This window comes from Peromyscus leucopus, chromosome 4, assembly GCF_004664715.2.
Source record: "Peromyscus leucopus breed LL Stock chromosome 4, UCI_PerLeu_2.1, whole genome shotgun sequence".
NCBI lineage: Eukaryota > Metazoa > Chordata > Mammalia > Rodentia > Cricetidae > Peromyscus > Peromyscus leucopus.
Genome location: NC_051066.1, coordinates 65217165 through 65231834, shown reverse-complemented (window position 1 = coordinate 65231834; position 14670 = coordinate 65217165). Strand labels below are relative to the sequence as shown.

At 36.8% G+C, this 14670-nt stretch overlaps 1 protein-coding gene across 1 annotated transcript; it reads right to left on the bottom strand.

Moving 5' to 3' along the window:
- Positions 1–988: 988 nt before the first annotated feature.
- Positions 989–6590, bottom strand: LOC114693903 (olfactory receptor 4A15-like). The gene is made up of 2 exons (XM_028870450.1): positions 6581–6590; positions 989–1944 (listed from the first exon to the last, which is right to left on the bottom strand). The coding sequence occupies exon 2, from the start codon at positions 1937–1939 to the stop codon at positions 989–991; it is 951 nt and encodes a 316-aa protein (XP_028726283.1). The 5' UTR covers positions 1940–1944; positions 6581–6590.
- Positions 6591–14670: the final 8080 nt, after the last annotated feature.

Genomic DNA, 14670 nt, shown 5'->3' with positions numbered 1-14670 from the left:
AGACATCCTTGCACATCAGTGTTTATTACAGCTCATTCACAAATGGCTAAATAACAGAATCAACCACTAAGGTATGGAATCAGCCCAGATGTCCATTAACATAGGAATGAACAAGGTAAACGTGTTGTACAAATACACAGGAATTTATATTCAACCATAGAAAGAAAAAATTGTGTACTTTGAAGAAAATTTGATCCAGCTAGAGATTATACTATTAAATAAAAAGTCAAACTCATATGACAAATATTCCATGTACTCAATCATATATGGATTACAGAATTTCTTTAGATACTGCTAAGTAAACAATAATTTTGAATCTCAACTTAGAACTGTATTGAACTGGCTCCTTGGACTAAAGAGAGCAAACTCTCAAAAGGCATATTTCAGCACATGAACATAAATATGTTTTCCTATTCTGACCGCTCACACAAATGGTGAGGTGAAAATGTCAATTAGCTTCATTAAGACTTTCTATAATACATGTTATACATCAAAGCATTATCTTTTAATTTATAAATATACACAAAATATTAATAGAATAAAGTTTAAATTCATGAAACAAATTGAAAATATGTTAAAAGACAAAAGCCTAGCCCATAAAAGAACTTGAACTAAGCCAGGTGGTGGTGGTATATGCCTTTAATCCCAGCACTTATAAGGCAGAAGAAGGTGGATCTGTAAATTCAAGGCAGCCTGGTCTACAGAGCTAGTTCCAGGACAGCCAACATTATAAAGGGTTTTTTGTTGTTGTTGTTGTTGTTTTGTATTGTTTTGAAACCTTGTTTAAAAACAAAAATAAAATAAAATAAAAAAAACTTACACTAGTGTGTATTAAGCCTGTAGAATAGTCTTGGTTTTTAAAGATGAAGCATAATCCACTTAAACATGAACACCACTGTTTCAGCACAAAGAAATAACAAAAGAGAATAACAATGAAAATGCAAATGCTTCAGGACAATTGTCCCTTGCTTCCATGAAAGAATGAATGTCATGTTCTACAGGAAGAATATAGCTCTCCTACTAAAGTGATTTTAGTGCTCCAAAGTCTCCTCATGGCATTTTTCATTTCTGCATTCCTCAGGGTATAGATTAAGGGGTTCAACATAGGAGTAATTAAAGTTAATACCACAGTCACAGACTTATCTATGGGAAATGTGGAAGTAGGCCTTGCAAACAAGAAGATGCATGGAACAAAGAATAAAACGACCACAGCAATGTGGGATGCACACGTATACAAAGCTTTGCGCTTCCCTTCCAGACTGTGTGCCTTAAGGGAGTGTAAAATGACTCCGTAGGAAACTAGAAGAATTAAGAAGGTGACAGTACAAATTGCCCCTCCATTAGCTATCATACAGAGTCCAATGAGATAAGTATTGGTACAAGCCAGTTTTAGCAAGGGATAAATGTCACATAAAAAGTTGTCAATGATATTTGGACCACAGAAAGGAAGCTGATAAATGAAAATGAACTGAATTAAGGAGTGAACAAAGCCCCCAATCCAGGCCCCCAACAGTATGAGAACACACACCCGCCTGTTCATGATGGTCAAATAATGAAGAGATTTACAGATGGCCACATAGTGGTCATAGGCCATCACCACCAGAAGAATGACCTCAGCTCCAGCAAATAAATGATCGATAAAAACTTGAGTCATACAAGCCTGGAAGGAAATGGTCTTTGTTTCATAGAGTAAGTCAACGATCATTTTGGGAGCAATGGCAGTAGAATAGACAGCATCTATAAACGACAAATAAGCCAGAAAAAAGTACATAGGAGAGCCCAGAGAATGGCTGGCCATGATGGTCACCATGATGAGCAGATTGCCCATTACTGTTACAATGTAGATGAGCAAGAATGTGACAAACAGAACCTTTTGGCCCTCAGGGTTCTGGGTGAGGCCCAGGAGGATGAATTCGGTTACATTGTTCCTCTTTTCCATAAGTTCTGAGGGTTTTTAACTCACTCAAGTGTCAAATCCTGCAGATAAATAGCACATGCTGAATTTTAAAGTAATCCTAAGTCCCATGACCAAAATTTTATGACTAGGTAACACTCTCATGGCATAGTACAACCTGTCCCCTAAATTCTTATCTTTATATCCATACATTAGTACATATCTCAGCCCTCAGTTGAAAAGCTTCTTTTTGCAGTAGATAGAAATTCACACAGACATGCAACTGGTGGACTATGTAAATAACTGGAGATTGTGGGGTCTACCTCTAATTGGGATATGTAAACCCTCTCTTCACAAGGCTCAAGGATATTTGCAGAAATGGGACGGAAAGTTATAAGTCAGAGGTAGTGGAAGTCTGTAGTGAAATAGTGTTTGCCAGACATCGATAGGGACACTACACACATGAACTCACAGTGGGTATGACTGTATATACAAGAACTATATGGAATCAAACCAGTAAAATCACAGAATGAATATCAAAGGGGCTCATAAATTCCCACCACTAACTGAGAAAGAGCTTGCACACTGCTCACATAAGAAGCACCTCAGAAAATGAGTGTTTGGATTACTATCTCACTGTTTCTCACCTTGTTTTCACAAACATCCTGCTTCAAACACCATAATGAAACATTCAGGATGAAAGGATCTTCTGAGTCCCAAATACTGCTTTCTTTAGACAGTTCCTCACAAAGACTAGAAGCTGTGGTTTATGTATACTTTTTTGTTTCTCAAAATCATTTTTAAAATTATGCATTTTATTTAATCAATATTCTACTTTATGAAATAAGAAACTTCTTACAAATATTGGTGAGACTTCCAGATTTTTATGTACTCAACAAATGAATTGTTAATGGATGTTTTAAACACGTGAATCTGATTAGTGGCAAATAAAATAATAGAATATAGTTGCAAAAGCCAGTGCCATATGAGAGAAACAAATTGCATACTGTGTGAGTATGAAATACTAGGAAACACTTTCAAACTGCAGTTTTCTGCAAGTATAGATGATGAAATTTATATTTTAATGTAGACACTTTTGAAACACATGAGGAAAGTCTTTGCCTGCACATTCCTACTTAATTACTTTATAGGCAGAGTTATATCCTTTGAAAATAGAAGTTCTTCTCAAATACAAACAATTATCATGAAACTAATATATCCATGATATACACTCCAATTAAAAATTAAATGTTATCATTGGATTTCTCATCTTAAATATGAACTTTTAAATGTCATGTGTTTTCTTACTCAGTTTCTTTGAAGTAAAGAAAATATACTATCTCTAAAATCTGTAAGTATCCAAATGGACATGGTGAAAATTTAAAATAAGCAGTTGACCAAGAAAGTGGATTTCCTGTGTCATGCATGGTTATTGTCAATTTTGCTTTGCCTTAGTGAAATAGAGCACCTGGAACTTTTTCGATGTTGAGATCCAATTTCTGATTTAGATTATCAATCTCTAGAATCTATATTGAACAATCATGTGACCTTTGGTTAATTACACAATATCATGTATATTATGAGAAGCATAAAACATCTAACATATAGGGAGTGTCAAGGATTCAATGCAAATATAGTTTTAAGAAAATTACCTGGCACGTATGCACTTAAGTAAATTCAGGTATTATTTATTGTGATCAATTTCTGCACATATTTTTAAAAACCATGATTTATATAAAAAAGAGGATATACAAGAATCACCATAGGGCCTTCAACTGTAATGACTCAAAGGAAAATTTCTATTGAATGGCTGGATGGATTATATCTTTATTGTGTACAGTTATGGGGGCTGCCTCTTCTTTTCACACACATCACTATCAGGAGATTTATTGTATTGCTTTTTCTAAGCATTGCTATGGGCTTTGACAATTTATTACAACTAAAATTGATGCTTTAAAGTTACAGAATCAACTGAATACATAAGTTTTTTAAGACAATAGAAATGAAATCTTTAAATTAAGTAGAAACAGATGGTGCATCTTGAAGATTCATGCAGATTTTAGAATTAAATGATCACAAAAAATCTTTACTCATTCTGATAAGTAAATATAACTCCATGAATACTTCAGAAATAAATTTTTGAGTATGAATTTCATATTTTGTAATTTTCTGGTAATTTCCACATCAAAATCTATTCATGCCAGTAAAACCAAAAAGAAAAAATAAACCAGAGTAAATATTTAACTAATATTGAAAGAATTGTTCACAATAGGCAAAAATAGTAACAACTCACCTGCCCATCAACAGACAAATGAGTAAACGCACTATGTAGCACACACTCATAAGTTTAGCATCGAGGTAGTGTTCAAGGACAGCCTTCTTACCCAGTGTGTCTTTATGCCTGTGCAAAGGGCATAATTTCTGAACCTATAAAGTGGGAAGAGTGAGGAAATAGGTGAGTGTATATTCCATTTCAAAAATAAGTGTACTTAATAGGTGAAACTTTTAGAAATTATACCAAATTATTAAATCAGAACAACACAAAGGAACAGGTATTTTATGATCTTACCTCTGTATAGTACTTAGATTTGTCATAGTCATAGAAATAATACAACAGTAGTTTAGAGTTGGTTAGGGATGGAGAGTTATTGTTTTGTGGGGTAAAGAGTACAAGGATGAGATGGATTGTGGTGATATAACATTGAAATAATTGTTTTCATTTACCACACTAAATAGAAATGACCTCTGCAATTTAATTGTAATATATATATATATATATATATATATATATATATGAATGTTTTATTTATTGAAAATATATATTTAAATAAAACTTCCTCAGTCAGGCAAAGAAACAAAAGGTCAAATATTTGTCAGAGAACAAGCAGAGCTGTACATGGGAAGAGTTAAAGGGAGGAAAGGGAGGCAAACATGACCATTTTAAAAAGAATTAAACATCTGCAGAGAAACATAGCCTTTAAAATCCCATAAGGAGGTGACAGTTGGTAGTAATAAGTTACATTCTCTAAATTGTATAAAATGTCTGATAAACACATTACTGTGAATATAAACCATGTGAATGCAACATGTTCTCATTTCTGTTATATGCATTTAAGCAAGAATATAAAGTTTATAGATAGTTATATTTTGTTTATTCTATCAATATTCTATAAAGTAAATAAAGTACATGCAGTATCCTATTCTTGTATCTGTCATAAAAGTTTGAAATGAGTCATCTACTGACTTATGAAAGACACCTTTGAACTAACCTTCTTTGACCTTATCACAAAATCTCTGTAAAGATTTCACTGATGTGTTACCTGGGTTTCTGTTTCTTCTTTGTTCACTTGTTCCAGATTCAGACATCTGTGATTTTATTTTCAAGCCCAGAAAATTATCTCTTACTTTGATAAGTCAAAATTGCAAGCATATCAGCACAGATATACCTTCAAAGAAATACACACTCAGCCACTGAAGCTAGACTTGGTTTGTCACACAGATGCAGCTCCATAGGACCACACAGAGCATGATAAACATGCTTCATTCTTCAAAAAGCATTCTAGAGTTTAGGCTACAGATTTATCCACAGTTGGACTCCGGAATAAACAGCAGATGTATGTAAGGTGAATCATGACATTTGAAAGCTGTTTTGAGAACATGTATCAAGAATCTACTTCACAGTTCATTCATATGCATAATACTATTAGATTAAACAAGCATGTTAACATTTTGTCAGTTGTGAACAATGCAGGATAATCTCAAGTTATTGATTTTGTTTTATATTATTGATCACTCCCAAAACTGCATTTGCATTGTTTATATGTACCATGTTATTGGCATTTTGTTTTATAACTTAAGAGTAACATCAAATCCCCAGGAGAATTCCTTATGAGGCAAGGGAAAATATTTATAGGAACTTAATAATGAAATACAAACTATTTCACTGAGCTCTTCAAATTGCCCCCAATGTGCTTGCTTCAAATCAAATTCTCTGAAGAATTATGCCCCCAGAGAAATGATACCTCCTGTGTTCTCTTTACTCCAATGTACTTCTTTCTGGATACTGATTATTCCATTGCCTTCTCACCCACATTAATTTTAGACCTACCATGTGATGAAAAATGTTTTCATTTCCAGCTTGCCTGGCCAGATCTTAATGGCATACTGTACACTCCTCTGGTAGGGCTGAAGCCTTCCTTTGGATGACCACCTGAAAGCTGCTGCCCTATTTATTTACCCCGAATTGGGTTTATATACCCCTGCCGGTAGTGATCTGTGAGAGAGGGTTTAAAATTAAATAAGCAAATGGCCGTTAAGACAAAGGGGGAAAAAAGCAAAATGATACAAAAAGTCTACAAGAATATTTCTGAGTTAATTTTGTGTTGATCAACTGCCAGGCATGATGCCTTCCATGAAATATAGATAATATGCCCAGTAAGACTCCACTGGGGGAAACTGTTTTTTTTTTTTTTTCCTTTGCCAGTGTGTATAGATTAATGGTTTTCCATCCTGATCACAGTTCCCCCTCCCTCCCTCCTCTCCTTCCATTCCCTCCCTGAAACATCCCTTCTTCCCTGCCACCCCCAATCCACTCCTCCTTTCTCTTCAGAAAAGGGCAGACTCCCACATATATCCGCCACCCATGGTATAACAATTTGCTTTAAGATTAGGCACCTCCTCTCTTACTGAGGCTGGATGGGACAATCCAATAGGAGGAAAGGGTCCCAAAAGCAGGTAACTGGGTCTCAGAAAGCCCCGCTCCCACTTTTAGGAGTCCCACAAGAATGCCAATCTACACAAATTAGCCCATGTGGAAGGGCCTAGGTCAGTCCCATGAAGGCTCCCTGGTTGTCAGTTCAGTCTCTGTGAGCCCCTATGAGCCAAGGATAGTTGATTCTGTGGGTTTTCTTGTGGTGTCGTAGAACTCTATGAGTCCCACAATAGTTTCTTCCCCTCTTCCACAAGGGGAAATTCAACAAGCTACACCTAATGTTTGGCTGTGGGTCTCTGCATCTGTTTCCATCAGTTGTTAGGTGAAGCATCACTGATGAGAGTTGAGGGATAGGCAACCATCTATGAGTATAGCAGAATATCTTTAGGACCCATTTCATTGACCTTTTATTTATTTATTTATTTATTTATTTATTTATTTATTTATTTTGCCAGTCATGTTTGATTTTATTCTAGGTCTCTGGGCTGTCCAGCCTCTGGGTCTTGGCCCTCTAAGTGGTATCAGGGGTGGGCTCCCTATCATGTTCTGGGGCTCAACCTAGACCAGTCATTGGTTGACCATCATCCCCATAATTTCTGTATCACCTTTACCCCAGCAAATCTTGTAAGCAGGGCAATTGTAGGTCAAAGGTTATATGTCTAGGTTCGGGTTCCAATTCCTCTAGTGAAAGTCGTGCCTGGTTATAGGAGATGACCAATTCAGGCTACATATTCCCTGTTGCTAGGAACATTAGCTGGGGTCATCCTTGTAGAATCCTGGGAGTTTCGCTTGCACAAGGTTTCCAGCTCATCCCAGAGATGTCCCTGATTCCAGTTGTCTTTCCAAGTGCTCTTTCCTTCCATCCTTTCCCAACCTGATCCCTCCTGATCCCATGCTGCCCCATTCAGAGTCCCCATACACCTGTGATATCTATTCTGTTTCCCCTTCACAGTGAGCTTCATGTTTCCCCCTCTTGAGCACCTCCTGTTTACTTAGCTTCTTTGGGTCTGTGGACTATGGCAGGGTTATCCTTTACAGCTAATATCCACCTATAGGTGAGTACATACCATGTTTGTCTTTCTGGGTCTGGGTTATCTCACTCATTAGTATGAGATACTTTTCCATTTCATGATATCTTCTTCAATTTCTTTCGTCAATGAAGTGAAGTTCTTGGCATTCAGGTCTTTTACTTGCTTAGTTAGAGTTATACCAAGATATTTTATGTGGCTATTATGAAGGGTGTTGTTTCCCTGATTTCTTTCTCAGCCCATTTATTGTTTGTATACAAGAGGGCTACATTTTTATTGTTGTTTTTGTTTGTTTGTTTCAGTTTGTGTTGTTCCTAGCCACTAGGCTGAAGGTGTTTATCAGGCTTACATATACTATTGTATCATCTGCAAATAGTAATAATTTGGCTTCTTCCTTTTTTTTTCTTTTTTTGTTTGTTTTGTTTTTGTTTTTCGAGACAGGGCTTCTCTGTGTAGCTTTGTGCCTTTTCTGGAACTCACTCTGTAGCCCAGGCTGGCTTTGAACTTGAACTCATAGAGATCCGCCTGGCTCTGCCTCCCAAGTGCTGTGATTAAAGGCGTGCGCCACCACTGCCTGGCTGACTTCTTCCTTTTCAATTTGTATCCCCTTGATTTGCGTTTGTTGTCTTATCGCTCTAGCTAGAACTTCCACTACTATATTCAATAGATATAAAGAGAGTAGACAGCCTTGCCTTGTCCCTGATTTTAATGGAATTGCTTTAAGTTTCTATTTCATTTGATGTTGACTATAGGCTTGTTGTAAATTGCCTCTATTATGTTTAAGTATGTCCCTTATACCTGATCTCTCCAAGGCTTTTATCATAAAGGGGTGATGGATTTTTTCACGAGCTTTTTCAGCATCTAAAATGATGAGCAGTTTTGTTTTTTTTTTTTTCTTTCAGTTTCTTTATATGGTGGATTACATTGGTGGATTCATATGCTAAAACATCTCTGCATCTCTGGAATGAAGCCTACTAGATAATGTTGGATGATCTTTTTGATGTGTTCTTGGATTATGTTTGCAAGTATTTATTATTTTTGCATCAATGTTCATGAGAGAAATTGGCATGTAATTCTTTCTTTGTTAAGTCTTTGTGTGGTTTGGGTATCAGGAAAACCATGGCCTCATAAAATGTATTTGGCAATGTTCCTTCTATTTATGTTTTGTAGAATAGTTTTAGGAGTATTGATATTAGCTTTTCTTTGAAAGTCTGGTAGAACTCTGCACTAGAACCATCTGGCCCTGGTCTATTTAAATTGTCTATCCGATCTCAGTTTAATGTTGGTAAGTGGTATCTATTGAGAAATTTGTCCATTTATTTTAGATTTTCCAGTTTTGCGGAGTACAGGCTTTTGAAGTGAGACCTAATGATTATTTGCATTTCCTCATTCTTTATTGTTAAATCCCCATTTTTGTTTCTGATTTTGTTAATTTGGATATTATCTCTCTGCCTTTTAGTTAGTTTGGATGGGGTTTGTCTATCTGGTTGAATTTCTCAAAGAACCAAGTCTTTGTTTCTTTGATTCTTTGTATTGCTCTCTTTATTTCTATTTTATTGATTTCAGCCCTCAGTTTGGTTATTTCCTTTCATCCACTCCTCTTGGGTGTGTTTGCTTCTTTTTTTCTAGAGCTTTCATATGTGCTGTTAATTTGCTGGTGTAAGATCATTCCAAACTCTTTATGAAGGCATTTAGTGCTATGAACTTTCCTCTTAGCACCACTTTCATTGTACCCCATAAGTTTTGGATATTTTGTGCATTCATTTTCATTGAATTCTAGGAAGTCTTTAATTTCTTACTTCTTCCTTGATCCAGTGGTCATTCAGTATCGAGTTGTTCAGTTTTCATGAGTTTGTAGGTTTTCTGTTGATTAGATGGCTGTTGAAATCCAACTTTAATCCATGTTGGTCTGATAAGATACAGGGAGTTATTTTAGTTTCCTTCAATCTGTTGAGACTTGCTTTTTGATTGATTATATGGTAAATTTTTGAGAATTTTCCAGGAGGTGCTGAGAAATGTATATTCTTTTATGTCTGGGTAAAATGATCTGTAGATATCTGTTTGGTCCATTAGAGTTATAAAGTCTTTTAGTTCCATTATTTCTCTGTTTAATTTTTGGGTGAATGACCTCTCCTTTGGTTAGAGTGGGGGTAGTGAAGTCTTCCATAATTAATGTGTGAGTTCAATGTTTGATTTATGCTTTAGTAATGTTTCTTTTGCAAATGTGGGTGCCCTTGTGTTTGGGGCATAGATGTTACTAATTGAGATGTCTTTTTGTTGTATTTTTCCTTTGATGAGTGTATAATGTCCTTCTACATCTCTTTTGATTAACTTTGGTTGGAAGTCTGTTTTGTTAGATATTAGAAAGCTGCACCAGCTTGCTTCTTTGATCCATTTGCTTGGAAATCTTTTTCCAACCCTTTATTCTGAGGTAGTGTCTGTCTTTGATGTTGAGATGTGCTTCTTGTATGCAGCAGAAGGATGGATCCTGTTTTCATATCCATTCTGTTAGTCTGTCTTTTTACTGGAGAATTGAGTCCATTGATATTGAGGGATATTAATGACTACTGATTGTTGATTCATGTTATTTTCTTGGTGATAATGGTAGAAGTTGTAGTGTGTGTGTGTGTGTGTGTGTGTGTGTGTGTGTGTGTGTGTGTTCCCTTCTTTGGGTTTTGCTGGTGTGAGGTTATTTATTGCCTGTGTTATTGTGAGTGTAGTTAACATCCTTATGTTGGAGTTTTAATTTTAGTATCTTCTATAGCCTGGACTTGTGGATAGATATTGTTTAAACTTGACTTGTAATAAAATATCTTGTTTTCTCCATCCATGGTGATTGAAAGTTTTGCTGGGTATATAGTAATCTGTCCTGGAATCCATGGTCTCTTATAGTCTGTAAGACATCTGCCTAGGTCCTTCCAGATTTTAGAGTCTCCACTGAGAAGTCTCGTAGGTCTGTTTGCCTTTATATATTACTTAGCCTTTTTCCTTTGTAGCTTTTAATGGTCTTTTTTTTTTTATTCTGTATGTTTACTATTTTGATTTTTATTGTGCCTGGATGTTTTTATCTAGGTCAGTCTATTATGTGTTCTGTAAGCTTTTTTGTATTTTTTCTAAGCATGTCCTTCTTTAAGTTGGAAAAAATTTCTTCTGTGATTTTGTGGGATATATTTTCTAGGCCTTTGAGCTGGGCTTCTTGTCCTTCTTCTATTCTTGTTATTCTTAGATTTGATCTTTTCATAGTGTCCCAGATTTCCTGGATGTTTTGTGTTAGGAATATTTTAGATTTAACATTTTCTTTGGCCAATGAATCTATTTCCTCTATTGTATCTTCAGTGCCTGAAATTTTCCCTTCCACCTCTTTTATTCTATTGTTGATGCTTACATCTGCAGTTTCTGTTTGCCTACCCAGGTTTTCCATTTCAAGAATTCCCTCAGGTTGTGTTTTCTTTATTGCTTCTATTTCAATTTTCAGGTCTTGAATGGTTTTCTTCATCTGTTTGCTTGTTTTTTTTTTTCTTGGCTTTCTTAGCATTATTTAAGGGATTTATTTATTTATTTCCTCCATTTTTTTGTTTGTCTTTTCCTCAATTTCTTTAAGGGATTTTTTTTTTTCATTTTCTCTTTAAGGACCTCTATCTTCTTCATAAATTATTCTAAGGTCTTTTTTTTTCTGCCTCAGCTGCATTGGAACATTCAGGTCTTGCTGCAAAAAGATAGCTGGGTTCTGATAGTGCCATGTTGCCTTTTATGTTATTAATTGTGTTCTTACACTGGAATTCAGGCATCTGGATTTGGAATGATTAGAGCAGACCTCATTTTAAATATGAACTTTAAAGAAAAGTCAATGTTTTATTCCTCAATATATTCAAAACATAGAGACACTGGTATTTCTAAAACCTGTGCATAGCTGAATGGACTTTGTGGAAGAATGTTGAAAGGCAGAAATAAGAGAATGCAGGTCTCCTATGATATATGCAGTCACTGTCAGTTTTGGTTTACTCTGTAATCTTACATTGAGAGACACAGGTTCTTGAATTATTGGAACTTTGAGGTGGGAGATACCAGACTCTGATTTGGAATATGATCCTCAGAATCTATGTTGAACAGCTGTGTAAACTTTATTAAATTACTCAACATCATGTGCATAATGAGGGTTTTAAAATATCTCACTTTTAGGAAGTATCAAACATTACAAACAAGGAAAGATCAAAATCTTACCTGCACATAAACACTAAAATGTTCAAAATATTACTTACTATTATCTGTTTCTATATGTAATTTTTAAAGTCAGACTTTAATAAGTAGAGTTTCAGAATACTCCCCATGGCCCTCTTTCTACCCTAATTACCCAAAGGAGACTTCGTATTGAATGGATGGCAGATTATAACTTCAATGTGTTCAGTTGTAGATGCTTTTTCATTTACTATAGGCAATTTCATTGTCTATAACTCACTGTGGTATTTGAAATTCATCTCCAACATGAAACCAACTGAGTGCAAACTGTACTGTACAAAACTCTATCCATTATGTTTTAGTTTTATTAGCTTATAGGGATTTTTTTTCATTACAGAGTTTTTCAAATGAAGTGTTTGTAGTTCTTTACCCCTTCCATCCACATCCCTTTTTCCTCCCTTGCTCCTTTTAACCCCCAGTAGTCTGTTTTTACCTTTGACTCTCTGCTGTGGATATCGCTCTGTATAAATAAAACACTGATTGGCCAGTAGCCAGACAGGAAGTATAGGCAGGACTAACAGAGAGGAGAATTGAAGGAACAGGAAGGCAGAGAGAGATACTGCCTGGAGCCGCCACCAGAACAAGGAAGATGTAAGGTACCAGTAAGCCACAGTCACATGCCAAAGTATAGATTAATATAAATGGGTTAAATATAAGAATAAGAGCTAGACAATGAGAGGCCTGAGCTAATGGCCAAGCAGTTTAAATAATGTAAGCGTATGTATGTTTATTTTATAAGTGGGCTAAGGGACTGCTGGGGCTTGGAAAACTCCAGCTACAATGCTTTTTTTTTTTTCCTTTTTTTTTATTAAGAGATTTTCTATTCATTTTAGTTATCAACCACAGATTCCCCTGTCCTCCCTCCTCCACTCCCCTGCCTTCCCCCACCCCAACCCATGCCCCATTCCCACCTCTTCCAAGGCAAGGTCTCCAATGGGGAGTCAGCAGAGCCTGGTACATTCAGTTAAGGCAGGTCCAAGCCCCTCCTCCCTGCACCAAGACTGTGCAAAGTGTCTCAGCATAGGCACTAGACTGGGCAAAGTGTCTCACCACAGGCACTAGGCTCCAAAAAGCCAGCTCATGCACTAGGGACAGGTCCTGATCCTACTGCTTGGGGGCCCCCTAAACAGTTCAAGCTAAACAACTGTCTTGCTTATACAGAGGGCCTAATTAAGTACCATGGGGGCTCCTCAGCTATTGGTTCACAGTTCATGTGTTTCCACTAATTTGGCTAGTTGTCTCTGTACTTTTTCTAATCATGGTCTTGATATCTCTTGCTCATAGAATCCTTCCTCTCTCTTGTCAATTGGACTCCTGGAACTCTGCCTGGGACCCAGCCATGGATCTCTGCATCTGCTTCCATCAGTCACTGGATGAGGGTTCTATCATTACAGTTAGGGTATTCAGCCATCTGATCACCAGAGTAGGTCAACTCAGGCACCCTCTCGACCATTGCCAATAGTCTATGGTGGAGTCATCATTGTGGATTCCTGGGAACCTCCATAGCACTCTGCTTCTCCCTATTCCCATGATGCCTTCATTTATTATGGTATCTCTTTCCTTGTTCTCCCACTCTGTTCCAGTTCCAGCTCGAACCTCCCACTCCCCTAAGCTCTCATTCCCACATCCTTTGCCCTCCTGTTGGAGAGGATGCAGAGCAAGGGGAACACTCCTACACTTTTGGTGGGAATGCAAACTTGTACAACCACTTTGGAAATCAGTATGGTGGTTTCTCAGAAAGTTAGGAATCAATCTTCCTCAAGACCCAGCTATACCACTCTTCGGCATATACCCAAGGAATGCTCAATCATACCACAAGGACACATGCTCAACTATGTTCATAACAGCATTATTTGTAATAGCCAGAACCTGGAAACAATCTACATGCCCCTCAACTGAAGAATGGATAAAGAAAATGTGGTACATATACATAATGGAGTACTACTCAGCAGAGAAAAACAATGAAAGCATGAAATTTGCAGGCAAATGGATGAAGGTAGAAAATATCATCCTGAGTGAGGTAACCCAGACTCAGAAGGACAAACATGGTGTGTACTCAGTCATAAGTGGATACTAGATATAAAGCAAAGGATAACCAGACTGCAACCCACAGCTCCAGGGAGGCTAGCTAGTTAGGAGGACCCTAGAAAAGACACAGGGATCATCCAGCGATAGAGAAATGGATGAGATCTACATGAGCAAACTGGGGGTAAGGGAGGGTAATGACTCTCTCTTTCATCAATACCTCTTATTTTGTTGTTGTTACCTCTCTGGATTAAGCACCCTAATACCAGTGAGAGTATAAGAAAAGAGATGTCATCAGTGGACTGAAGTAAAGATAGTTCCTGAAATGTCTCAGTCACGGGTCTGGTTTGCCTTCTCATTTTATACTCTAAAAGCACAAGGCAGGGCAGCAAGAAATGAGAATTGGCGAAAGCAGAAATGGCAGTCAACAGGTTAACAAGGACCAAGATCCATTATTTCGTCTGTTTCCCAAGGTCATTCTTTCTAGGTAGCAAGACAAGTCATGCTTGACAAATAGACAATACAAATAGTGCTTTAAGTCAATCATTAAATAAATTAATAAACCAATGTCTAATAATTGGTCCTTTATTCTTCAGAATTTATTTTCCAGGTCTCCTATTTAGTTTTTCCCCTACCCCTGATTTGAATACACATATACAAATATTATAAAAGAAAGATTATAATGCTCAAGTCTCACTGGCAAGGGGAAATAGAAGAGATTTCAGGTGGCTAGACTGGTGGCTGGTAGAGATGGGAGCACAAGGAATCAGCTGGGA